The 27,502-nt window shown below is 46.0% G+C and overlaps 1 protein-coding gene across 3 annotated transcripts in view; it reads left to right on the plus strand.

Annotated features, from left to right (window-relative positions):
• SUSD1 (sushi domain containing 1) overlaps positions 1–25,730 on the plus strand; it is a 404,984-nt gene extending 379,254 nt beyond the window's left edge. For all 3 annotated transcript variants that reach the window (XM_075316004.1, XM_075316016.1, XM_075316010.1), the window contains one exon: positions 23,759–25,730. Coding sequence is in view for 1 of the 3 variants with exons in the window: in XM_075316016.1 (XP_075172131.1) it covers positions 23,759–23,790 (32 nt within the window). In the remaining 2 variants the exon portion in view is untranslated. The remainder of the gene's footprint in view (positions 1–23,758) is intronic.
• Positions 25,731–27,502: the final 1,772 nt, after the last annotated feature.

A 27,502-nucleotide genomic window follows, 5' to 3' on the forward strand; every position in this document is an offset into this window, starting at 1 on the left:
CGCCAGTCTGTTTTACCTGTTGCTTCCTCAGAATGATTCGGATCTCCTTTTGCAAGGCTCTTTGCGACCTGCCGTCAGCACCTTCAACAATCTGGTGAAGCAACAACAACACTTCCCCTAGGCAATTTTCTATGACATTAGTGCCTAAAATCATTTGCGGGTTCCTTTCTCTAACATCAGTGTCCACAACAATCAGTCCTTGTCCCTTCATTTCCTGCCTTCCCACCTTTATGGTTACCTCTTTGACCCCGATCTGGTCTATAGGTTGTCCGTTGGCAGCATAGATGGTGAGGGAGGGGTCCGGTGGTCGGAGATCGTCGTCCGACCAAAACCTCCGATAAAGGACATGCGGGATCGTGGTGACCTGAGAGCCGGTGTCCAATAATGCCGGGGTAGGGATCCCGTCCAAGACGATGGACAGGACAGGACGTCCACCCACGTACTGATCACAGCAGCGACTTGGGCCTGATCTTCTTAATCCTGAGGACTGGCCCTCGGCCCCAGGTTTGACTCGTTTAAAGGACAGGCCCTTGCATAGTGACCTGCCTTCTGGCAACGACGACAGATGGGTTGTCCAGCTGAGTCATAGCGATCACTGCTCCTGCCTCGAGTTGGGGGACCCCTTCTCCTCCGCATCCAAGGGACGTCCTCTGGGCTGTCAGCTAGCAGGATCTGATGAGGGACTTTGGTCTCTGAGGGCAACTGCATTGCTTTCAGGATTTGTGCGACGTCCTTAGTGAGCTGCTGCACTTGGGAGGATAGCGTACTTATGGTCTCTGCTGGCGCGTTGAGTCCTTTTGCAGTCATCAGGGCCTGCGTGGAGGATTCCGCTCCTGCAGCCGTGGAACTGGCAGGGTCTGTGTCCACAGGGGGTTGGAGTGCTTTCACTGCCCGGTCTTTCAGAATGGCAAAGTCCACGTCGGGGTGTTCTAGGGACCACAGCTTCATCTGCTTCCCATCCTCAGGAGAGCGCAGGCCCCGCAGGAATTGTTCCTTCATCATCCGGTTTCCTTCCTGGTCACTGACAGGGTCCACCAGCTTGAGAGCCCGTAGTGCCGCCTGCAGCCTGAGGGCATAGTCTCTTATACTATCTTGGGGCTTCTGACGGCAGTGATAGAAGTCCGTTCTCAGCTCTCCCTCCGTGCGGTGTTCAAAAGCAGCTGCTAGTTTGGCAAAGATGGTCTCAACAGAGCTCCGGTCATCATTGGCCCAGGACTCAGCTTCCAATTCTGCTGCTCCAGTCAATTGTCCCAGCACCACAGCGGCCCTCTGTTTACCAGTCATCGCGTGCATGTCTAGCAGGGTGTTGATCTTTTTCTTAAACCCGGTCAGCGTGTCTATTTTACCGGCGTATTGAGGCAGCCATTGCGCTCCTGGGGCATACAACAAGGACACTGGCATTATGGGGGCGACCTCGGCCGGCGCAGCTGCGACCGCGGCACCGGCACCAGGCGCTGCGGCGTCCAGCGCGACAGGGGCTGGCATCGCTTGGGCTGCGTCGCCCTGACCAGGGGCATTACCTCCTGCAGCGTCCATTTTTCTTCAGAAATCTGCGCGCTCCCTTTCCACTTCCTGGGTCAGAACGCTCTCTGAATTGTGGGGATTCTGGGGCGGCCACACCTCTTCGTGGGCGGTGCTCTTCTCCCTCGCGCGGGCTGCAGCGCGCGCTTTTGAAGATGGCAATATGGCGGCGGTTCAATTTTTGCGGTCGGACCTCTGAGGCACACGGTCACCTGTCTGAACAGGTCTAGTCCTTATCCTGTTCGTGACGCCAGAAGATGTGAAGCCCCACAGGTGTTGTATCGGTGCATACCTTCAGGGACTCCACGTAGCTGGTGCTGGTCACAGGTAGGGAATCTTCAGTTTTGATCGTGACGCCACTCTCAGTATTGCGGTCAGTGGGGACCGCCACTGCAGGTTAGGGGACGCCTGGGGCTGATGGTGGGTGCAGTCGGATATAGTAGCCTCCTGAGAGTGAGGCAAGCCCCAGGGCCCGGTGTGAGTTTGTAGTACCACAAGTCGCAGAATGACTCAAACACAGTCCAAGAAGTCTTTTAACGTGTTTACTCACTGTTTGGAGGTCACGGTGAGATGCCCGGGCGACACTGTGATAACCAGGTGGAACCAGGAATTCCAGGAGGCCGTTCTGAGGGTAGCTGTCCACTCGCCTTCCTTGCACTCTTTCTGTTTTAGGAGGATCCTTTGCTTGAAGCGTGGTAGGACCCCTCCAGGGAAGCTGTTACCACCCTGCTCCCCTCTCTCTGGCTCGTCTGCCGGCAGCGTGGCCTTGGTGGGATGGCTTCTGGCCCTGTCCCCTTATGGGCCTGGTGTGCTGCTTGGCTCAAGCTCTGTGTAGTCGTGGTGAGGGCATGAAGTACCCCCCCAACCTGTAGGTTAAGCAGCTCTGGATGATCTGCTGCCTGTACTGGGGACCTAGTTCCCCTTGTGTGCTCGGATACCGGGATCTCCGTACTCAGCCACCCCTCTTTCTCTGGATGCTCTTCAGGCCGACCCACAGTACTCCGTTCTCCTCCGCTTTCAGCTACAGCACTCCTCAGGACCTGTCTGCACGGGAGCTTCTCTGCTCCCCCTCCATACACTTCAACTTCTTCCTCCAGACTCCTCACTTCCTCTCTCTCTCTGCCCTGCTTCCTAGCAACCAGCCCCTGAACACACCCCTAGCTGGGAATTGAAAGTTAACCCCTTCTGGCTACCCAAGGGTCCCCTCTGGTGATGTGGGAGGCCTGGTCACTATATGTTTGTGTGTGCACCTCATCCTGGCCTTTGGAGATTACCTGGAAGCATTGCTCCCGCATGGGTGCAATACTCTGTGGCGCCTGACCAGGTCAGGGGCGCCACACTTACATTGAATATAAAGGGGCTATGTGGGGGCTCATACTGTATATTTGCAGAATATTCCCCTTCTTTGCCTAAAAAAACTCGTTGCTTTCACATTATTTTTTGGGTCATTGTCCATCTGTACTGTGAAGCTCTGTCCTATCAACTTTGCTGCAGTTGGTTGAATCTGAGCAGAAAGTATCGCCCTGTACAATTCAGAATTCATCCAGCTGCTTCTGTCTTCAGTCAAATTATCAATAAACACTAGTGACCCAGTGCCATTGGAAGCCATACATGCCCAGCCATCACACTGCCTCCACCATGTTTTACAGAGGATGTGTTGTGCTTTGGATCATGAGCCGTTCTAAGCCTTCCCTATACTTTTGTCACAATTATCTCATTGTTTTTGGAGACTAGTGGCAGCATGAGGTCTGTAGCCCCTTATCTCTAGGGCTCTGCATTTAAATGTGATTTTGTTTCCTTTGGTTCTGAAGAAGTTAATGCCATTTTTTTTTTGTTTGCAGCTCTGCTGCAGTTGAGGTCAGCTGCACTTGTATTATAGTCACACTCCCTTGTGCTTAAATAGCCAGGCATCCCAACAAGCTTTGCTGACTATACAAATAATTTCTAGGATAGCCGCCTTGGGGGAAGGAAGCTGCTGAGGATAGTTGAAGTTGTATCATTTCCTCTTTTGGTTCTTTATTCCCTATTTGTCTCCCTACCCTTTTGTCTCTTTAGTGCAGCAGTAGGTCAAGTGAACCTCACCCACCTCTCACTAATTAGGGCCTCTATACGATTTCTTAGGGACCCAGGGTGCTGCTCGGTGACAGTTGCAGAAACTGTATAAGGACTGGTTAGGAGAGCAGAGACAGCTCAGGTGAGGTTACCAGGCGCCCATCTACCCTCTCACTAGTGCCAGGGCCTACCATTGTTATTGTGTCCTCGGTGTTTCCCCCTTGTCTGTGGTGTTGTTTAGGTGTTTTTTTGTTGACCGTCAGACCTCGGTTGGTCTGAACACGCTCGCCACGCCAGTCACGTTGTGTGACAACATTCTTCTTCCCTTCATTCTTGTACAGATTTCATCTGACCAAAGAATGTTTTTCCAGAACTGGGCTGGCTTCTTTAGATGGTTTTTTTGGGGCAAAGTCTAATACGGCCTATTTTTAAGGCCTGCGACACACATCCGTGCCGCCGGCACGTGTTTGTCATTTTTTTCACGTACCGGCGGCACGGAGACACGTTAATTAATGCTACCCTATTGTAGCAGGCACACACACGTAAAACCGCACGGAACGTGTGTCCGTGTGCATTTGTACGTGTGTGCGTTTTTCTAAACGCTGACATGTCAGTGTTTTCTCCCGCAGCACGGGTGTCACACGGCCCGCACCCGTACCACACGGGTGTAGTGTGGATGCGGTCCCGTGTGACACGCGCCGGAGAAAACACACGTGTCAGTGAAAAAAAAACAAAACATTAACTCACCTTCTCCAGCCCTCCTGTCTCTGCCGCTGCTGCCTCTTGCTGCCGACCGCCGCTCATTATTCTCATTTAATATTCACTTCACTGCCTGGCAGCAGCGGGGAGACGGGAGGGCTGGAGACCGAGGATCAGCACCACGGACAGCAGTGCGGACAGCAGGAAGGACCAGGTGAGTATGTAAATTACCGATTCTACGTGTGCTATCGCGGATAGCACACGTAGAACACACGTGGCCCGCACGTACCAGAGACACATACTTACCTGCACGCAACACGCAGGGGAAATACGTGTCTCTCGGCACGTACGTGAATTTCACGTGTGTGGCAGAGGCCTAAAGCAGATTAATAGTTTGCACACTGTGATAAACTCTCTGTATTTGCTCTCATGAAGTCTTCTCGTTATGGTAGACTTGGATACTGAAAACCTAATTCCTGAAGAGTGTCCTTCACTTGCGTGGATGTTGCAAAGGGTTTTTTCTTCACCATGAAAATAATTCTGTGATCATCCACAAGTGTTGTCTATCATGGATGTCCAGTCCTTTTTGAGTTCCCAACCTCACAAGTGCACTCTATTTTTTTCCACAAAGTACCAAACTGTTGATTTGGCCACTCCTAATTTTTCTGCTATCTCTCTGATGATTATTTTTTCAGTCTAATGATTTTCTTTTTCTCTTCTAGTGAAAGCTCCATGTTGTGGGCTCAAAAAGAGTAAATGTCAATCAGCTTCAGACCTTTTACCTGCTTAATTTTTTATGGGTTTACATGGGAATAGCACATGCGCCCATTAAAGAGCTTTTAAGATAATTGTCCAATTACCTTTGGTTTTTTGAAAAAGAGGCTTCTACACATTAAAAACCTGTAATTCCTAAACCATTATTCCAATTAGGATGTGAATTTCCTCAAACTAAGTGTTAAGTCACATCTCCATGTGAATTATGGCTTCATTGTTGTTCTTGAACCGTCTAGGAGTGAGATGCAAGAGACATGCGAGTGTCATTCCGTATGTCATGTGAGAGCTACGTGAGAGTGTTTCCCCCCTTGCTCAGTTTCATGTCATGTGTCATCCATGTGATGTCCGTATGAGATCCATGTGACATCCGTTTGTTGCACGTTTTTCTCACACCCATTGACATGTATTGGCGAAGCTCACAAGCACTCACAGCATGCTGCGATTTGTCCCACATGCCGAATTTTGCAGAGGGAAAACTATCAGATGTGCTCTGCTCTATTGTTTAACATTGGTGAGAGTGCAATGCAATATTTTATCTCATTGCATTTGTAGATTTTATACACAGATGTGACTGAACACTAAAGCTGAGAGTCTGCACTTTAAGTCCATACTGATTATATAACTGTATATTGAATATGTTCTGGTAAACAGCTAAAATGACAAAACTTGTGCCACTGTCTAAATATTTCTGGATCTAAGGCGGGCTAAGCACATTACGACATCGCAAGCCGATGCTGCGATGTCGAGTGCGATAGTCCCCGCCCCCATCGCAGGTACGATCTCTTGTGATAGCTGGCGTAGCAAAAATTATCGCTACGCCAGCTTCACATGCACTCACCTGCCCTGCGACCGTCGCTCTGGCCGGCAACCCGCCTCCTTCCTAAGGGGGTGGGTCGTGCGGCGTCATAGCGACGTCACACGGCAGGCGGCCAATAGCGGCGGAGGGGCGGAGATGAGCAGGATGTAAACATCCTGCCCACCTCCTTCCTTCTCATTGCAGCCGGGAGGCAAGTAGGAGATGTTCCTCGCTCCTGCGGCTTTACACACAGCGATGTGTGCTGCCGCAGGAACGAGGAACTACATCATACCTGTCTCTGCACCGGCATTATGGAAATGTCGGAGAATACACTGATGATACGATAACGACGCTTTTGCGCTCATTAATCGTATCATCTAGGATTTACACACTACGACATCGCAAGTGACGCCGGATGTGCGTCACTTTCGATTTGACCCCACCGACATCGCACCTGCGATGTCGTAGTGTGCAAAGCCGCCCTAAGTATAAGTGATCCAAACCTTCAGCGTTGAGATCGATCATAGGAGCTTTTCCTTTGGAACTAAAAGGAGAAGTGAAAAGTGTCAAAGAATCATTTCAGATTACAGTACTTGAGGGTGGCTAGAGGCAGTTGGTGAAGCAGATGTGTTTGGCAAGGTGAAGGGCAGACACAATCCAAGCCTGTGAACAACAGAAACTTGATGGCCAAACATTTTATTCAGTACAAACTATCTTGTGTTTTCCCATTGCCTTTTCCAGCCAAGCTGCCATAGGATCAAATGAGATACAAGTGCATCTCATTAAATTGGAATATCATCAAAAAATAAATTTATTTCAGTAATTCAATACAAAAAGAGAAAAACATATATTATATAGAGTCATTACAAACAGAGTGATCTATTTCAAGTGTTTATTTCTGTTATGCGGGCGTCACATAAGACTAGCTATCGCACGATGCATCGTCGGGGTCACGGTTTTCGTGACGCACATCCGGCATCGCTTGCGACGTCGTTTCGTGTGACACCTCCGAGCGACGCAGAATCGCTCACAAATCGTGAGTCGTGGACTCATCGCTTATTTTTAAAAAAATATTTTTAATGGCGCCGGTTGTTCATCGTACCCAGGGCAGTACACATCGCTCCGTGTGACACCCCGGGAACGATGAACACCGCTTACCTGCGTCCCGCGACTCCCGCCGGCAATGTGGAAGGAAGGAGGTGGGCAGGATGTTTACGTCCCGCTCATCTCCGCCCCTCCACTTCCATTGGCTCGGCTGCTGTGTGACGTCGCTGTGATGCCGAACATCCCTCCCCCTTTAGGAAGTGGATGTTCGCCACCCACAGCGAGGTTGCTCAGCAGGTAAGTATGTGTGACGGGGGTTTAACGACTTTGTGCGCCACGGACAACTAATTGCCCGTGACGCACAAACGACGGGGGCGGGTACGATCGCTCGTGCAATCGCACGATAGATCATACCGTGTGAAGCCCGCATTAGTGTTGATGATTATGGCTTACAGCCAATGAAAACCCAAAAGTTATCTCACAAAATGTCATGACCCATACCTGACTCAGCTGTTGCTGAGTTATTGCTTTATTGCTGGTATTTTTTCTCAGGGTTCCAGGTCGTGAGGGGTAAATCCTTGCTGCCTCGCTCTGATCTATTGGCTCCTATATCCTGGCGCTGCACCTCCTGTGCTTTGCCAGTGGCTCAGCTGCGTTTTGTTCCCATTAGTGACCTGTGTTCTGTCCTGTCCTGTCCTGCCCTTCGTTTCTTCCCTGACCTGATCTGACCTCCATCCCCCCTGACCCGATCTGACCTTTGTCTCCCACCAGAGCTGACCTGACCTGTGGCTCCTGACTTGTCCTTGTCTCTACCTCTGTTCCCCTCCGGTTTCTAGTCCTCCTCTGTTCATTCGTCCTTTTGCCCAGCCTCTGACCTGTGTCCCCATTCCTATCCTCGTCCCCGTCTTTCCTGCACCTGTTTTCGTGACTTCCCAGTTCTCGACCTTTTGGCTATCACCTGACCACGCTTTGCCTTCTTCTGTACCATTGACGAGACCTCCTGTTGCACACCCAGCTTGCTGACTACTTTACTGCCCTCTAGCGGGCTTTCCAGCTTACTGTTCATTTAGGTGAACTGCAGTGCTTCTCTTCAGGGCAGCGTTACATTAGTGCAGGCTTGTTTACTACACTATCACCCCCTTGTGGTTGGTCTGCTAACTACTCCCTGAAGCAACACTTCCTGTTTGCTTCAGTGTCTCCCATAGTACAGCATGACAGAAAATTAGATTATTATATAAGAACAACTGAAAAAATTATGTTAACTCAGAAATGTTGGTCGGGGCTCCTTTTGCATGAATTACTGCATCAACGTGGCATGGGGGCGATCAGGCTGTGGCACTGTTGAGGTGTTATGGAAGCCCAGGTTGCTTTGATAGCAGCATTCAACTCATCTGAATTGTTAGGTCTGGTGTCTCTCATCTTCCTCATGATAATACCCCATAGATTCTCAATGGGATTAAGGTCAGGCGAGTTTACTGGCCAGTCAAGCACAGTGATACTGTTGTTATTAAACCAGGTATTGGTACTTTTGGCAGTGTGGAAAAGGGACAAGTCCTGAAGGAATATTACATTTCTATCTCCTAAAATCTTGTCAGCAGAGGGAAGCATGGTTTGCGCTAAAAGTTTCTGGTAGATTGCTGCGCTGACTTTGGTCTTGATAAAACACAGCGACCCTATACCAGCAGATGACATGGCTCCCCAAATCATCTGATTGTGGAAACCTGACACTAGACCTCAAGAATCTTCGATTGTTGCCTCTCCAGTCTTCCTCCAGACTCTGGGACCTTGATTTCGAAATTAAATGCAAAATATCCTTTCATCTGAAAACAACACCTTGGACCACTGAGCAACAGTCCAATTCGTTTTCTCCTTGGCCCAGGTAAGACATTTCTGGCATTGTCTGTTGGTCATGAGTGGCTTGACACAATGAATACGACACTTGTAGCCCATGTCCTGGATATGTCTGTGTGTGGTGGATCTTGAAGTACTGGCTCCAGCAGTAGTCCACTCCTTGTAAATCTCCCCCAAAGTTTTGAATGGCCATTTTTTAACAATCCTATCAAGGCTGCGGTTATCCCGGCTGCTTGTGCATCTTTTTCTACCACACTTTTTCCTTCCACTCAACTTACCATTAATATGCTTGGATACAGCACTGTGTGAACAGCCAGCTTCTTTAGCAACAAACTTTTGTGGCTTACCCTCCTTGTGGAGTGTTTCCATGACTGCCTTCTGAACACCTGTCAAGTCAGCAGTCTTCCCCATGATTGTGTAGCCTACTGAACAAAACTAAGGGACCATTTTAAATGCTTAGGAAGCCTTTGCAGGTGTTTTGCGGTAATTATTTTAATTTTCTGAGATAAGCACTTTTGGGTTTTCATTGGCTCTAAGCCATAATCATCAACATTAACAGAAATAAACTCTTGAAATAAATCAATGTGTGTAATGACTCTATATAATATATGCATTTCCCTTTTTGTATTGAATTACTGAAATTTATTGAGATGCACCTGTATATACACAGTTGTAATGCCCAGTGAGACTAGCTACAGCGCCTCCACCATGTTTGCTAATTAGTCTAAAGAAAACATTTTGGTAAACTGAGAACATTTCTCAATATTTACAACATTTTTACTTTGTAAGTTCTATAAAAAGAGATGGTGTCAATCTATATTTATAGTTGTGTGGATTGATGTAAATGTAGATTGTTTCTCCAGTATTATAGGCACATCTTTATAGTAAAATGTTTGCAACTCAATCTGATCTATTTTTACAAGGATTTAAACCATTTGGACATAACATAGATATCCTGGAAAGTAATTTAGCATAACAGTTAGAGTAAAGTTGGAATTCCAATGGACTGGAAGTAATATACTCTATTCCCACCTATGGTGTATATTATATTCATGAGGATAAAGAAAATAATAATGGAAATAAAATAGATATATCCAAATATAACCTCTAGCTGAAAGACCTGTATACTAAAAGTAAGTTTGGGTTAAGTTTGTTAAAAAAAAAGATATAGATCGGGATAACTGTTGCTAAAAATGCTATTGAATAATGGAAATTAAACAGATTGTCTACTACTGGCCATTTCCTTCTGTTGGAAGTGTGAAAGCTGTAGTCAATCAGCCACTGCTGATTGTCAGCATTGGAAACAGATGACTGTTGGATCAGATAGTACTGACATTGCTGGAACAACGCTTACATGGTGGGTGAGAATGCTTTTTTTTAATCTGTAGCACTTCAGCATTTAAGGAAGGGTAGTGCTAGAATGAACAACCCCTTTAATGAATACATCAATAACTTTAATTTACAAGTATTGCCAAGAAAGGTGGAGCTGCAGAAATAATAACAATAATAATAATAATAATAATAAGAATAAAACAACCAAAACAATAAATTATTACACCAATGTTCAATAGTGTTTGAAAAGTGGTGGAACTGGGCCCGCATCCCTCTAGTAGGGACCCTCTGTGGCTGCACAGGCTCCACTATAGGTATGTCCCTTCCTGAAAGTTGACATGGATTACTTTTGATGACACTTTTTTAAAAAAAATTATATACAGTATACCTGTGAAATTTAGCAAACTTCATGGATGTATTGTGCCAGTTTGCACACATTCACATGGGAATAGCCTTATGTGGGGCTGCATGACTGTTGCTGATGTTGGAGAGCTACATACAGTTCATTGATGGTATCATGAATTCATAAATGTATTACTCTGTATTAAAAATAATGATAGTGTAACGTGGCGCGGGGTGGTAGTCGTGGACGAGGCAATCGTTTACCGCACCCCGGCACGCTACATGAAAATGGAGATCCTGGCTGGGTGTGTAGTGTTTGCCGGCGGTTTTGGCTGGCCAGGACCAGATGGTACACAGTTCATAAAAAAACGTAGTTTTACTGAACATTAACTTGGTATCAACAATGTACATAAGATGGTGGACACAAATCTTCTTGCACATTTCAATATCACAAAGGATCATTAAGCACACAATCTTCACTTTAGTCGTTCCAACCTTCATAAGTCCTTTTCTTCCTTTCACTATCAAGCCTAGTACTACATCACAGTCCTTGTAAGTCAGTCTCCTCCTCAAGCAGTCCCACGTCTTTTCCCTCCTAGAGGGGTATTGCCAATATGGCTGGACTGAGCTATAAGCTACTGAAGACATCCCAGGGACTCTTGCTTAAGACACTCACTTTGTTCCTTGTCCTGCTCTTTCTTGCACCAGGACCAGTCTCTGTGTCACTCATTCCTTTGTTCAGTGCGCTGACCCGGCTCCACTAGACCACTCTGCATCACGGTAATCTCCTTCTCTTTCTCAGTTGTTCCCTCTTTTCCTTTGTCACACTATTCTATGTAATGGTCTCCCTCTCTACAGGACACCCATATCATGCGGCTCTGCTGCTCCTCAGATCTAACGTCTGTTCCTGTTACAGGCTGATCCCTAACTCACGTTCCCACAGCAACCGTTTCTCTCCCAAAGCCTTAGCTCCTCCCCTATTGGCTAATCCTAGAATCCCAACTGTCACCTGTCTGTCACCGGGCAGATTTAACTTTTCACCTGCATACCTATAACACTAATAATATGTGACGCCCTGGTAAAACCAGGTTGTCCCAGAGACTGCACAAATCTTCCAAGTGCAGGACTCCATCCTTGGCATACCAACACAAACCCACACCCAGGTACACAACACCAGCCACCAAAGCCTAGTCACCCCCCATGACAATAGGGACACACCAGTGGGTGGGGCCAAGCGGATGGTGACGCCCACCTAGGGGTCCTGAGGTGTCCTGGGAGGGAACAAGACAGTTGAGTACTGACAGAGGAAGTGAGAGGAGTGTGAAGTGACAGGGTAGTCAGGGGTTGGATCCTCTGGACTATCAGACAACTGACTAGGTGGCAGTCGGCAGACAGGGCAACAGGCGACGGAGATTTTTCTGAACTGTTGAACCGTGAAACTTAGAAATTTTTGGACCGCTGCCATCTTGCCTGCCATTCTTGGTGCCAAAAACAACAACCTCACCATCTTCTTCCCCGAAAAGAGCGCAAATCTGAGGCCCTGCCCCCTAACGCGGGCGGAACCTGGTGATCCCCAAAGCAGAATGACTGCTGCTGGATAACCAAGGAGGAGGGCAAGAAAAGCGGCATGTGACCAGAGAAGATGTCACAGTAGCCTGGCAAACAGCGCTCGTAGAGCCCCGTTCCCGGCACTGTAGATTGGATTGAGGAACAGACAGAGAGGATGTGCCGGAGGATCCAGGCCCAAGCCCACTTCATATTGGCAAGGTGGACGACGGAGATGAAGGGCCTGGCTGCAGCTGTCTGGGCGCGCGAGATGGAGATGCCTTGGAGAAAGTAAGCAGTGACCCATGCCCCTGTGTTCCCCAGGAACCAGCCTGCCCGGCTGAGGGGTCCGGTCTGCTCCCGTCCGCCATGTCGCCCGTGTCCACAGCCAACGCCCCGACCAACCCGTTGCCTCGACCCGTGGCAGCGGAACCCGAACAGTCTGCAGGAGAGGACTCAGTTCCAGGGTCCTCGGACCTTGTACTCACCACCGGCTCGGCACCCGTCCCGTCCCCGAGCCATGCTGCAACCCCGATGACATCTCATCCGGCCCCGAGCCAGGCCGCAGCCCCGACGACATCTCAACCGGCCCAGGGCTCAGCCGCACCGGTAATGACGTCGGCTCTGGCTATCCGCACGGCCGCAACGGAGGCGGCAGCAAACTTTAAATCTACCCCGGCTGCAGCGCCAACCACTCCCAAGCATCCTGTCCTGGCTGAAAAGCAGCCGGAGTGTACCTGCAGGGAAGTGGAGCAGGCCACTGATCATCGGTGGGGTCCACGGCAGTATGTGAGGCCGGTTGTAGCCGGCGCCGAGGGCATCCGAATGGGCCTGGCTCCTGAACAGGAGGAGAAGCAGCAAACCCGTGCCACGTACTAGAAGCGGCAACAGGAGCAGCTATGCAGAGAAATAGCTGCTAGGGAGAAACGCAAGGCTGATGTGCTTGCCCGTAACTACAAGGAAAATGACTGCCTGCGTCAAGCCACCTTCCGGGTCCAGGACCCGACTTACCAAGGGCAAGTCCGCTATTTTGACCCCCAAAAAGGGTGGGGATTCATATACGAGCCGGGACTGGAAGCAGAAATTTGTGTGTCCCGGAGGGATGTAGCCCCTCATTTGCCGACCGGCCATCCAGATAGGAATCTGGAACCCGGAGATATGGTCGGCTACACAAGGCGTTGTGGAGAGCGGGGGTGGTTTGCTCTTGACTTAAAGAAGTGGATCATGGTCAACGAGCAGCCATGCCTCGCCTCCCACCGTCACCTGCATGAAAAAGAGTAAAAGGGTAGCAGATTCCGGCTACCCCTTTCCCTGTTTTAAAACTCAGCCTTTTCCCTGTTTATATTTTGATGGACCAAGGCCTCTGGACTGGTAGAGGCCACCCAAAATGTTTCTTGGGTCATTGTAAATACACCCATCTGCCTTCTTGTTATCCCACCACCAGGATTGCAACACCCCCTGGAGAGGACTGGTTGGAGGAAGGGCCTGCGGTAGAGTCGGCAGAGGCCCAGTCACCATCAAACCGGTGGCTAACCTCCAGGCCAGAGGGTTCCGGAACTTTGAGACTCTTTGGGGTGGACTGGTGGGTAAGGAACTCCAATTCGGTCACCAAGTACACCGTCAGGAACTTGGGGTGGTGTGACACCAGAGTTAGCGGTGGCACCAGGGGTTCAGGTGTTTTGGGTGGCGGGTTGAAGGGAGAAAGAGATGTTTTGCAATGTTTAAGAAAATGTGCCTCCCTGTAAGGGAAGAAATGTTTTATGTTTTATGATATAATGTATTTTACCTTTTCTACCGTTTTCAGATGCAGATAAAAATAAACATCAGCGGCCGGACAACATGAGGATGGGCTGTATTCTACCAAGGGGGAGTGTGACGCCCTGGCAAAACCAGGTTGTCCCAGAGACTGCACAAATCTTCCAGGTGCAGGACTCCATCCTCCTTGGCATACCAAAACAAACCCACACCCAGGTACACAACACCAGCCATCAAAGCCTAGTCACCCCCCATGACAATAGGGACACACCAGTGGGCAGGGCCAAGCAGATGGTGACGCCCATCTAGGGATCCTGAGGTGTCCTGGGAGGGAACAAGACAGTGGAGTACTGACAGAGGAAGTGAGAGGAGTGTGGAGTGACAGGGTAGTCAGGGGTTGGAGCCGCTGGACTACCGGACGACTTACTAGGTGGCAGTCAGCAGACAGGGCCACAAGCGACGGAGATCCGGTCGCGGGAGACCTTAAGTGGACTGGGTCAGGTTTGTAGCCCGCCGGTGCTGACAGTGGGAATCCGGTCCAGAGGCCGTGCACAGTCAGGGTGCCTGGACCCTAGGGTGAGGACTGCTTCAAGCCCGTTGTCAATTAGCCAGCAGGGGACAAGATTCGACGTCTTGTCCTACCAGCAAGCCCAGAGAGCGAGACGGAAGCCCAACGAGGGGGATAGGGCTCCACAATTGCCTGCTAAGATCCCACGGGTCAGTTTTCAAGGACCACAGCTCCCAACACACAGAATCACCAGGAGTGGACTTCCCTGTTTCAAGCGGAGTAGTCAAACTAAGGACACAAACACTAAGTGCAGGAGGAAGGGACCCCTGTTTGCTGTACCAGGGTGTGGGACCCGAATACACCCTCCGGAGGTCACCAGTCACTGGCAATTTGGTTTACCACTTGGACTTTGTGTGAATTCCTCTAGAATTGTGAGTACACCAATACCACCCGGTCCAGCCCTGAAGAAGATGCTCCGCAGCATCCTTCCTCGTAACACCTGTGCCCCGGGACTACACCATCCCTACCCGTGGAGGGGATACTATCCTGATGCCCCGCTCCAACAGCCCCGGGCGCCCCATACCAAGGCAGCGGTGGTGTCACCAACCATCACCGCAACCCACGGGTGGCGTCACTGACAAACTCCTCCCTTGTAAATACCCCGCTTTTTATTGTTGTGGGCGGCGGGCTGCGGTGCGAGCCCCAGATCCGGTTGCCACTCGAGCCACAGCCACGATCCCGGATCCGAGTGCCTCGGGTAGCCTTCCCTGCTGTGGTCAGTCACCCCTGCCCGCAAGAAATACCTTATTACGCATCCTACATTACATACTACATAACATTACACCTTATACCTATACATATGCATTACATCATCAATACTGCTACACCTCTACATAGTAACATTCTCAACTCTGCTACATCTTATACATTACAATACCTTACACTATACATTCCTGCATAATATCACTTTATATCTTATCACATATATATATATTTAAGAACATATTTGGTGTCTTCGGGGTAGGAACTCGACCACCATCTTATAATACCATTACTCCGTACCCTTAGTAGACGTGCACTTTTCCAATATAACAATGATCTAAAAACACACCACGTTTCTGAAAAAGAACAGGGTGAAAGTGATTCAGTGGCCAAGCATGTCTCCTGATCTGAACCCAACCGAAACACCTAGTTGAGCATCACTCTCCATCCAGCCTTTAACAGAGGTCATTCTTCTACAATGGAAAAAAACACCAAATAAAACACACAAAAATGGACACAGAATTACGCAATATTAATACATGTCCATAAAGAGTGATATATGAAATACTATTGAACCCGTTGTACGCCCAGGTGTCAACAATTAAGCATCAGGGTGAAACTTTGTGGGTGTGGTCTTTTTTATCTATTCCTCCTCTGGCTGTTTTCCACCCCTTTCTTTAAATTTTGCGCCTGCCACTGCCTTTTTTTGTCTTCAACAAACAGGTGCTGATTCAGCGTTTGCACATACCACCATATCTGGTGCCATTTATTGAAGACACTGTTTGTGAATATCATATGAAACAAACTGATGACTGGTAATATTCACCGAGATGGTGTCTTCAATAAAATGGCGCCAGAGTTGGCAGCATACGCACGCTCTGATCAAACAGTTTGATCCTGGAACAGGATATATATACACACACACACACACACACACAAACACACACATATACGAGTGTATATACTGTATATATTCTCGTAGTGTATATATATTGTAAGCATTTGCCTGCTCACGTGATGGGGGACACTCACTTGGCTGCGTTTCCGAGGTAACACAGGAACACAGTCTTAAAAATCCAAACTGTTTATTAAAAAAACACCATAAACCGCTTCTCCAAACAAAATTACAAATACAGACGGATTTCAAGTCCGTTAAACGCACGGTACGCCCGCTCAGTTCAGATACCCTTGATCTGAATGGAGCTCTCTCAGCATCCACTCACTCACGTGTGAAGCCAACCCTCTGCTCCTTCAGACGAGTTCCTTTCGGAGGTAAACAGCCTCTTTTCCCTCAGAGGCTGCTCCTCATGCAGTGCTTCTCATACACTAACTGCTCCACACACTCTCACTCCATGTGCCAAACAAGCTAATTAAGAGCTGTGTCAGACACACCCATAGGCAGGGGTATGTGGATGACCAGTCCCACCCATCTCTTAGCCATCCGTAATCCTGGCCCATTTAAAACTATAGAAAATGTCTGTGGCACTACATGTACCAGAAAAAACTTCCAAAATCACACCACTTCCGTGGTACATACCTGTCATCCACAATATAACTGGTCACCTTGTCACAATATATATATATATATATATATATATATATATATATAAATAAAATATATATACACACACTGTATATATATATGTGCTGTATAATGACAGATATCTTTCTTTTAAAAAAATGGGCCCTTTGTTTTTCTCTTGGTTTTAGCTCTGAAGTAGTAAAGAGGTGTGGCCTGTGACTATATTAAATACTAGCTGCACTGCGGAAGCCAATCAGTAGCTGGGGCCATGTCTTCTTGCCATCCAGGCTTCGGACGGAATGACAAATTCACATTTTATAGTGAATATAGGAGTGGAAATAGATACAACCATTGTCACGGTATCGGTTGGGGATAAAGGAGATGGGGTGCAACAAAACTGGTATGGGATATCGGGGATAGGGGTGCCTTGACTGACCCTCAAACTAGGGGGCCTTCACTATCCCCGCCACCCTGGCCCTGCTCCTGGCCAGCCCTGATCTAATACCCCCACTCCCACCACTAGTAGAAGGCGGATCCCGGCACAAAGACATCCAAAAATTCCAGAAGTGTGTATAAAACTTCCCCTTTTAAAAAAAAAATAAAAAAACAACATAAAAATAACTCCTCCGATCAACGCGTGTCAGACGCAATTGTCCTTAGTCATGATCATCATAGGGTACAACTAGAAAGCATTTAAATAGTGTATAGCCAAGGGAAATGACGACTCCTGAACAAATTATGCAAATCAGCCTGATCAAATCCAGAGAAAAACACCAAGAAAGTATATAGATCCATTAATGCAAACTAGCATGATCTATTCCAGAGAAAAATACCAAGAAAGTATATAGATCCATTAATGCAGATTAGCATGATTTGTTCCAGAGAAAAACACTAAGAAAGTCTATGAATCCATTAATAAAAATACAACAAATCCGTTCTTTTGTTTAGTCCTGAGGGGAAAGATGTATTCATTTGAAAAATGAATAAAGCTTCCTGAAAATGGAGTAACCGAATTCTATCTCCACCTCTTTTGTTGTTATAAACTTTTTTCAAAGCATGGACTTCAAGGTGATCAGTATTACCCTGATGTACTAGTCTGACATGCTGAGAAACACTAGAGGGAGTACGAGTAGAAATATGTTTGGCATCATACAGATGCTCTGCGATCCTGGTGCGTAACGCACGACTTGTGCATCCAATATATTGGAGCTGGCAAGTTCTGCAAATAATAGCATAAACAACAAAATCGTCTCCACAATTGAGAAAATGATCATTAGTGTGAACTTTGTTTGTAGCGGTGGCTGTAAAAGTTTTTTTTATTTAACATAACAGGACATAATCCACAAGCCTTGCTCCCACAGCGGTAAGAACCCGTGGTGGAGAGCCAACTATGATATGAACATTTTTTAAAATTATTTTTTGTATAATCTGTAGGGGAATTGTAGCTCCTAAAGTAAAACCTTTTTTAGAAACAAAATTCACCCCAGGACTAAGTACTTCTCTGGTGGTTTCATCCGAAAACCAAACTGGTAGATACTTTTTGACTATTTTTACAATCTGCTGATAATTAATACTGTAGTTGGTAGAAAAAGTAACCTGAGAAAGGGCAGAAGAATTACTATTGGAATTATTATGGTAGGACAAATATTTTTGTCTATCATATAAATTAACTTTCTTTTTGGCACGTTCTATGGTGGTGTACCGCCCCGCGCTCGGCTACAGCCGAGCCACTCGGATCCGGGCTCGGCGGTGGGTGGCTCGAGCGCCTCCGGACCCGGGGTCACGTCGCTCTGAAAGAATGCTGGCGCTACGGAGGGGTTTGGTAGGTCGGTTTACGGCCGGGGCCGTGGTTGGAGTTAAGTTCGTGACGCCACCCACCTATTCCTTTTATTTAAAGACTCTATAGAAACTGGGTCTGTTCCACTGGATTGGCGGCTAGCAAATGTGGTACCAATATTCAAAAAAGGGTGCAAAAGGGAACCTGGAAACTATAGGCCGGTAAGCTTAACATCTGTTGTGGGTAAAATGTTTGAAGGGTTTTTAAGGGATACTATTATGGAATGTCTCAATGTTAATAACTGTTTAACTGCATATCAACATGGATTTATGAAGGATCGCTCCTGTCAAACTAACCTGATCAGCTTCTATGAGGATGTAAGCTCTCACATGGACCGAGGAGAATCATTGGATGTCATTTATCTCGACTTCGGTAAAGCATTTGACACTGTCCCACATAAAAGACTGCTAAGTAAAATGAGAAAGCTTGGGCTCGGGGAAAATGTGTGTAGATGGGTAGGTAGCTGGCTTAGTGGTAGAAAACAAAGAGTGGTTATTAATGGTGCATACTCAGATTGGGCCAGGGTTACTAGTGGGGTGCCACAGGGGTCTGTATTGGGCCCCCTACTATTTAATATATTTATTAATGATCTGGTGGATGGTTTACAGAGTAAAATATCAGTATTTGCAGATGATACAAAACTATGTAAGGTAGTTAACACAAAGGAGGACAGTTTGCAACTACAGATGGACTTGAGTAAATTGGAGAATTGGGCTGAAAAATGGCAAATGAGGTTTAACACAGATAAGTGTAAGGTTATGCACATGGGAAGGAGAAACAGATGCTACGATTACTTACTAAATGGGAAACTGCTGGGGAAATCAGACATGGAAAAAGACTTAGGCATCTTAGTGAATAAGAATCTAAATTGGAGTGCCCAGTGTCAGGCAGCAGCCACCAAAGCAAATAGGGTGATGGGATGCATTAGAAGAGGTCTGGGGGCACGAGATGAAAACATCATTCTCCCTCTGTACAAATCACTAGTCAGACCACACTTGGAGTATTGTGTGCAATTTTGGGCGCCGGTGCTGAAGAAAGACATTACTGAACTTGAAAGGGTTCAGAGGCGGGCTACTAAAATAATAAATGGAATGGGTGCATTACAATACACGGAAAGGTTATAAAAATTAGGTCTATTTACTCTAGAAATGAGAAGACTTAGGGGAGACCTAATAAATATGTACAAATATATCAGAGGGCCATATAGAGATCTCTCCCATGATCTGTTTGTACCAAGGACTATGACAAGAACAAGGGGGCATTCTTTTCGATTGGAGGAAAGAAAATTCCTACATCAGCATAGAAGAGGGTTCTTCACGGTAAGAGCAGTGAGGCTCTGGAACTCTCTTCCTGAGGAAGTGGTGATGGCCAACTCACTGAATGAATTTAAGAGAGGATTGGATGCATTTCATGTTAGCAAAAGTATAGAAGGTTATAAATAGCATAATCTTACAGGTAGATAGAAGAGCGACCAAGATTATTAGAGGAATGGGTGGGCTGCAATACCAAGACAGGTTATTAAACTTGGGGTTAGTTAGTTAGGAAAAACAAAGGCTTAGGGGGATCTAATCACAATGTATAAATATATGAGGGGACAGTACAGAGACCTTTCCAAAGATCTCTTTACACCTAGGCCTGCGACTGGAACACGGGGGCATCCGCTACGTCTTGAGGAAAGAATGTTTAATCATAATCACAGATGAGGACTCTTTACTGTACGAGCAGTGAGACTATGGAGCTCTCTGCCGTATGATGTTGTATTGAGGGATTCACAAGTAAAATTTAAGCAGAGCCTGATCTCATTAATTGAAAAATATAATATTACCAGTTATGTATATTGGATTTTATGACAGGGTGTTGATCCAGGGAACTAGTCTGATTGCCGTATGTGGAGTCAGGAAGGAATTTTTTTCCCCATTGGAGCTTATTTGACACATTGGGGTTTTTTTGCCTTCCTCTGGATCAACATGTTAGGCTACGGGTTGAACTAGATGGACTTAGAGTCTCCCTTCAACCTTAAAAACTATGAAACTATGAAACTATGAGTTGTGGGGAATGTAGACACCACCGCTGCCGTTTACTAGGCCCCCGGGGACGGTGTTGCTCAGCCAGATGTTGACCCCTCCGTGGGTAGGGGGTGATGGTCCCGGGGCCCGGTGGTCAGGGTGCGGGCGGATTGGTGTGGTGTGGGGCAGTGCGCGGCCCGAAGGCACAGTTGTACTTGCTCAGACAGATACACCGGAGTCTCTGGTAAACCAAAAAGATGGTGGTCGGTGCCCGCAGCCGGCTGCGTCTGGTCCCCCACCCGGTTTGGTGGTCCCCACCTTTCTCCTGCACCTTGTTTTGTAGCTGTGGACTGCCTGCACTTCAGCGACGGGAGTCCGCTCCCCAGCTGTGTGTGTGTCGGGAGAGCCCGTTTGCCTGCAGACGCTGGCCCGTGGGATCTCTCTGCCTGAGCAGTGGCTTTCTATCTCCCTCGTTGGGCTGTTGTCTTCAGTCGGGACTTGGTTGGGAAAGGACCTAAGGTCCAGACCTCAATCAGTGAATTAACTTAGTCTGGTAGATTTGGGACCTCGTCTCAGGGTCTCAGTACCCCCTGTGTGCTCCGGTTTCCAGTCAGTTCCATGGTTCGGTACCGGCGGGCCACTACCCTGTCCCGGTCCCTTACGGTTCCACCAGGCTGTCTTCCCGGCTCCTGCAGGCGGCGACCACCATCTGCCGCTTGGCCAAAGGGTGTCCAGGCTACAACCCAGACCCATGTCAGATGTTACTCCTCTCTCATTCACCTCCTAAACTCGACTGACTACTGAACTTGACTGACTACTGAACTCGACTGACTTGCACTTCCTACCTCAGGCCCTCTGAACTCCTCCTGGCTCTGCCCCCCTGGTGTGTCCATTAAGCTCTGAGGGAGGTGACCAAAGTTTTGTGGCTGGCTGCTGTTACCTTTTTAGGGGATGGGTGTTTGTGCAAGGGCCTGTCTGTGACTACCTGGCTAGTCCAGGGCATCACAGTGGTAACAAGGAAGCCTCTGTTTTTAATCCATTTCTGAATAAGCTCACATTCTTTGTTATAATCCACTTGGTGTGAACACGTTCTTTTAGCACGAACGAATTCACCTACTGGTAAGTTGTCTTTAACATGCCTGGGATGGCAGCTGGCTGTGTGTAGCATGGAGTTACCTGCTACAGGTTTACGATATAAAGAGCAAATTACATCACCTGTGGCAACAGAACCAGTAAGCAAAAGATCAAGATATGCTATTGGTATTGAAATTACACGTGAATGTAATATTGAAAGGATTGTTATTTAAATAATCAATGAAAGAATGGATCAATTCACAAGAACCATTCCACACAACCAATCCATCATCTATAAATCTAAAATAATAAACAATTTGATTTGAAAATGGATTAGTTTCATTATAAATATAGCAATCCTCCCAATAATTCATGTAAATTATTGCCACGGAAGGGGAAGATTTAGCCCCCATAGAACAGCCGTCGCCATACCCTGCACAGAGACACTGGGCCCCGGGGCACCCATCCCTACCCACGGAGAGGTTAACATCCAGCTGCCATTACATCTCCCCCAGGTATGCCACAACAGCAGCGGTGGTGCCACATTTCACAGCACATCGTGGGTGGCGTCACAGACATTCTACAATCAACCCCGTGCAAATACATCCCCCTTTTATTTGGAGTGACCATGAGATCCCCGGGTCCGGGGAACTCCTCGAGCCGTACCGTAGGCCCCGGATCCGAGCGGCGCCAGCTGCTGGCACGGGGGCGGCACAAGTACATCAGGGTAATACTGATCACCTTGAAGTCCATGTTTTGAAAAAAGTTTATAACAATTTATAACAACAAAAGAGGTGGAGATAGAATTCGGTTACTCCATTTTCAAGAAGCTTTATTCATTTTTCAAATGAATACATCTTTCCCCTCAGGACTAAACAAAAGAACGGATTTGTTTTATTTTTATTAATGGATCTATATACTTTCTTGGTGTTTTTCTCTGGAACAAATCATGCTAATCTGCATTAATGGATTTATATACTTTCTTGGTGTTTTTATCTGAAATAGATCATGCTAATCTGCATTAATGGATCTATATACTTTCTTGGTGTTTTTATCTGAAATAGATCATGCTAATCTGCATTAATGGATCTATATACTTTCTTGGTGTTTTTCTCTGGATTAGATCAGGCTGATTTGCATAATTTATTCGGGAGTCGTCATTTCCTTTGGCTATACACTATTTAAATGCTTTCTAGTTGTACCCTATGATGATCATGACTAAGGACGATCGCGTCTGAAATGCATTGATCGGAGGAGTTATTTTTATGTTGTTTTTATTTTTTGAATAAAGGTGAAGTTTTATACACACTTCTGGAATTTTTGGACGTCTTTGTGCCAGGATCCTCCTTCTACTAATTGTCTCCAGCCTTCCCTATCCAGTGAGCACCGTCCAGACTCTCCTCTAAGAATTTCCCCTGCTTTGATGAGCTGATATTCACTTGTTACTCCCCACTCCCACCACCCCTGGGGAGGGCCAGGACCGGAGTCGTAACCCAAAAAATAGACAACAAGGGACACAAAACTAAATCACACGGCACGCACACAAGGGGGTTTAACACACAAGTAAGGTGGGCAACAAAAGGATAAACAATCAACATAGCAGTCAAACACCAGATAATAAACAGCAAGGCTTAAACAGCAGGATCTGCTGTCTTCTTTACTCCTTGGACACACTCCTCGACAGACCCAAGCCCCTTGCCACGATCCCCTGCGACCGGAGGTCCAACTCCTCTAGGCCCAGACCACCTAGAAAGTTTCCTTATGGGAGTCCCCGCTCCCGACCTCCTCAGAGCTCCTCACAGCTCGAGGGCTACTTTCACCACCACTCACTACTGACTAACTCACTATCTGACTACACTCCTCACCTCCCCTCCCTGACCCCCTAGGTGGGTGACTATTCCACTCAAGCTGTCCACTGGTTTGTCAGGTGGGTGTGGTACAGTATGTATCTAGGATTTGATTAGCTGATGTAGGCAACACCATTTGGTTAGGGACCCATAACCAAGAGGGAGGTGGATACTGCACGGGAGGACAGATTGTGCAATACCGTGTGACGACCTAATAGTCCAGGGGCGTCACACCTGCAGTGCCGAAGAAGGAAAATCCATTTTATATGCAGAGCCAGAAAACTACATGTGAGGCTCAGATCAGAGAACCGTCACAAATCTCTCAACAGTAAGAGAGACTCATGACACGTATAGCGTATATCTATTACCAACAGACCCTGATGCCAGATAACCTTATGAATATTGTATATCAATATTATTTTTTTCAATGTTTTTTTACAATTCTATTAATGAATGTTTAGTTACATCTTTATTTTTTTTATTGTTTTCAGAGTCATCTTTACATGACAAGTGGAATATGTGAATCTCGATTTAATCACAGGAAATGCAATGCAGTGAAACAAGCTCAAATGCGGACATAATTGCAAAGTCTTAAATGCTTATTCTAGGCTATTAAATATTAAGATTAAGGTATTGCTTTATCTATATCAGTGTTACTGAAAGGCAACTTGTCAGCAGGATTTTAGACCTCAAAGTAACATCACCTATGTAAAGTCCCTGTAATGTTGATGACTTAAATACCTTTGTTTTCTAAGTCTGTTCCTCTGTTTATAAAGAAATCCATTGATGATTTTTCATGCATATAAGCCAGTCATGCACGGGGCTTGGCCCTACACTTACAGCTCGACGGCCGCTCTCCCTTTCTGCTCGCCTACTGCTTCCTGTCAGCAACACTGTGTCACCTGCTTCTCTGCACCTGCCATCATACCAGGTGATCGATAGTCCACCTTGAACGTCAACTACACATGCACCACATCGGGAATGAGAGCTCTTGTGTGAGATCTCGGGTGTGAGAAAGAAGGTGAGAGGCTGGAGAACTGTAAGTGCAGGGCCAAGCCCTCTACACTTGTGGCTCATTTGCATGAAAATATGCAAATAGATTTATATAAAACAGAGACAGGGCGTTATAAAATTAAGATATGGATATCATCAATATTATAGGCAGTGGCATAACTAGAGTCCGATGGGTCCCGGTGCAAAATTCAGACCTCTTCTTCATGCATGTTAGTCAAATGTGTGGGCCCCTGAAGAGTACTAAATCCAATAGACAAAAGTGTTGCCCCAAACCCCATTTATGATTTACCAGTATCACCCATCCTGAACTAATTTCGCCCATCTTGGAACCCTACCTGGTAAATGTGTCCACCATCTTGGTAAACATGTCCCCCATCCTTATATATATGTCCCCCATTCTGATAAATACTGTATGTCCCCATGCAGGTATATATGTCCCCATCCTGGTATATATGTTCCCATCCTTGCTTATATGTCCACCATCATGGTACATATGTCCCCCCATCCTGGTATATCTGTTCCCATTCTGGTATATATGTCCCCATCCTTGTATTTATATTCCCATCCTGATATATATGTCCCCCATGCTGGTATATCTGTCCTCATCCTGAAGCCCTTACTGGAATGCATGTTCTTATCCTGGGCCCCATCCTGGTATATATGTCCTTATTCTAAGCTCCTTCCTGGTATATAAAGTCCACGTTTGTCTATAATGCATAAAAGGAAAAAAAATTCTACTCACCTTTAACAGTTCCCACATCGTGCGGCATCCTGCTCCTGCATTGGAGCAGTGGCTGACAGCTGACATTGAATTTGCGTACCTGTTATGGCGATGTATGCATCACTGTCCTACACCCCCAGTCATGGGCATGCTGACGTCAACGGCTGGCCACTTTTTGGATACCGGCATGTATTCCAGTGCAGGGACCTGGTGGATCTCTGTGCTGCACTGCATTTCAGCTGAATGTGTGTCATTGGATGCACATCCAGCTGAAGTAGGGGGTTACTGGGACTTTACATAGATTTACAGTTGATTAGAGTTACTTTACGCAGATGATGTTTGTTTGCTGGTCTAAAAATTTGCTGACAATGTTTAGTGTCTCCTAATGATGTCCAGATATTTCATACTGTGGTATATTTATTATGGTGCAGACAAGTCAAAAAACTTGGAAAGAAGAGGATGTAATTAGCTAATGTAATTGGCCTATTATGACACATTTATGTAACATCCAAGCATCTCTATGGGGTTTTATCCCTGCTGTAAAGACTCTGTCCCTTGCATTTAAAGTGATCTGGTGCCATTTTCTCATTTAGACACAATCTGTACCTTCATCGAAATAAATTTGTTGGATTACTCTTCTTGTATTGCTTTTTCGATTTACATTTGTATGTAAAGATGTTGCTGTCTTTTATTTATTTGCTATAATTATTTTAATAAAGTTTGGTTTCAGTGTTTTATTTTTGTATTGATCGATTTTAGGATATTTTTTGTTTTGTATTACTATTACTATTAGTTTGTATTTATGTTTTACAGTTAAAATGTATAGGACATTATTCTTCACTTATTAAATTATTAGTTTTAATATAAATACTTATTTTTTTCGAACTTTGTGTAATTTCCATCAAAATTCAAATACATAAAAAAATTAGCTGGTTCCTTCTAAAGATTTGCCTACAGTTTATCTCCACTCTGCAGACATTCACGTGACGTCAGAATTTGTCACCAAAACATACCAATTTAGTCAATAAAATGCATCTAAATGCCCTAAGGAACACATGCCTGTGGAAGCCTCATCTAATCTTTCTCACATGTTTCTGTTTCTTTTCGACTATGACTGAAAATAGTCAGTGTATTTTGGATATATTATGCAGATAGATGGCATTATTGAAAGTCCCCATAGTATAGTAGGTTGATGAATATATGCAGTATCTTCAGCCTAAAAGTCTGACATCTCTTGTGAAAAAAAATTATATATTCTGATATATTATGATTCTATAATCTTTTTTTGAATAGGTCACTTGCATGATACTTAGGGTGGTCATTAGATGGCCTCTGTAATTGTCCTGCCAACAAGTGGGGGAGCGAGATTCTTTGTGCAAAAAAGGGGATAGATAGAGAAGAGTAGACAGAGAGAGTGAGACAGTAGGGGTCAAGGCAAGTTTGGGCGGTGGGCAGGAACATTCAAGGAAAATAGGGAGGCTAGCAGTAAGAAATATATTAATAGTATTAAATGTCTGCTGGAAAATGCAAGAAGTCTTGCCAACAAAATTAATGAGTTAGAGACTTTTATGTCAACCATGGATTATGATGTGGTGGGCATTACGGTAACATGGCTGGATGAGAGGCATGAATGGATGACAAATATAGAGGGTTACACCCCATTCAGAAAGGACAGGAAAGACAAAAAAGGTGTAGGGGTGTGTATGTGTATCAAATACAACTTAAGACCTGTACTCAATGATGACATTGGGGGGAGCTGCAACAATGTAGAGTCACTATGAGTAAATGTACATGGGAAGGGGAATAATGGAAAATTGCTAATTGGAGTTTGTTATAAGCCTCCTTACACAGCTGAACAGGTGGAGGATGAAATGCTGGAACAAACTTAAAAGGCAACAATAATAATCGGGTCCTTATTATGGGGAATTTCAACTATCCAGACATTCAGTGGGACATAGAATCTTCTGGTTGTGATAAAAGCTGCAAGTTCTTATCTACAATTCAAGACAATTACCTCTTTCAGATGGTAGATGAACCAACAAGGGGAGATAATTTGCTGGATTTGGTCCTTTCAAATAGTCTGATATACAGTAATTTCAGATACACAGGTTCGGGAGCAGTTGGGCAGAAGTGACCATAATATGTTAAGCTTCAAAGAAATATTCAATAGAACATTTGAAAGGGGAAATGCTAAAACCTTGAATTTTAAGAAAGCTGATTTTAACAGCTTAAGAGCAGAGCTTAATTGTGTAGAATGGGACAATGTCATGGTGACTGGAGATACCGAACATAAATGGGGCATGTTTAAGGATATACTACATCTAATGGATGCGTCAAATGTGGCTGTGGGCTGCTATTTTTAGGCTGAGGAGGGCCCAATAACTATGGACCTTCCCAGCCTGAGAATATCAGTCCCCAGCTGTCCGCTTTATCTGTGATGGCTATGATAAATAAGAAGAACCCTATGTTGTTTTTGTATTATTTAAATTAAACTGTGTGA

Source organism: Anomaloglossus baeobatrachus, chromosome 1 (genome assembly GCF_048569485.1).
Source record: "Anomaloglossus baeobatrachus isolate aAnoBae1 chromosome 1, aAnoBae1.hap1, whole genome shotgun sequence".
Lineage (NCBI taxonomy): Eukaryota > Metazoa > Chordata > Amphibia > Anura > Aromobatidae > Anomaloglossus > Anomaloglossus baeobatrachus.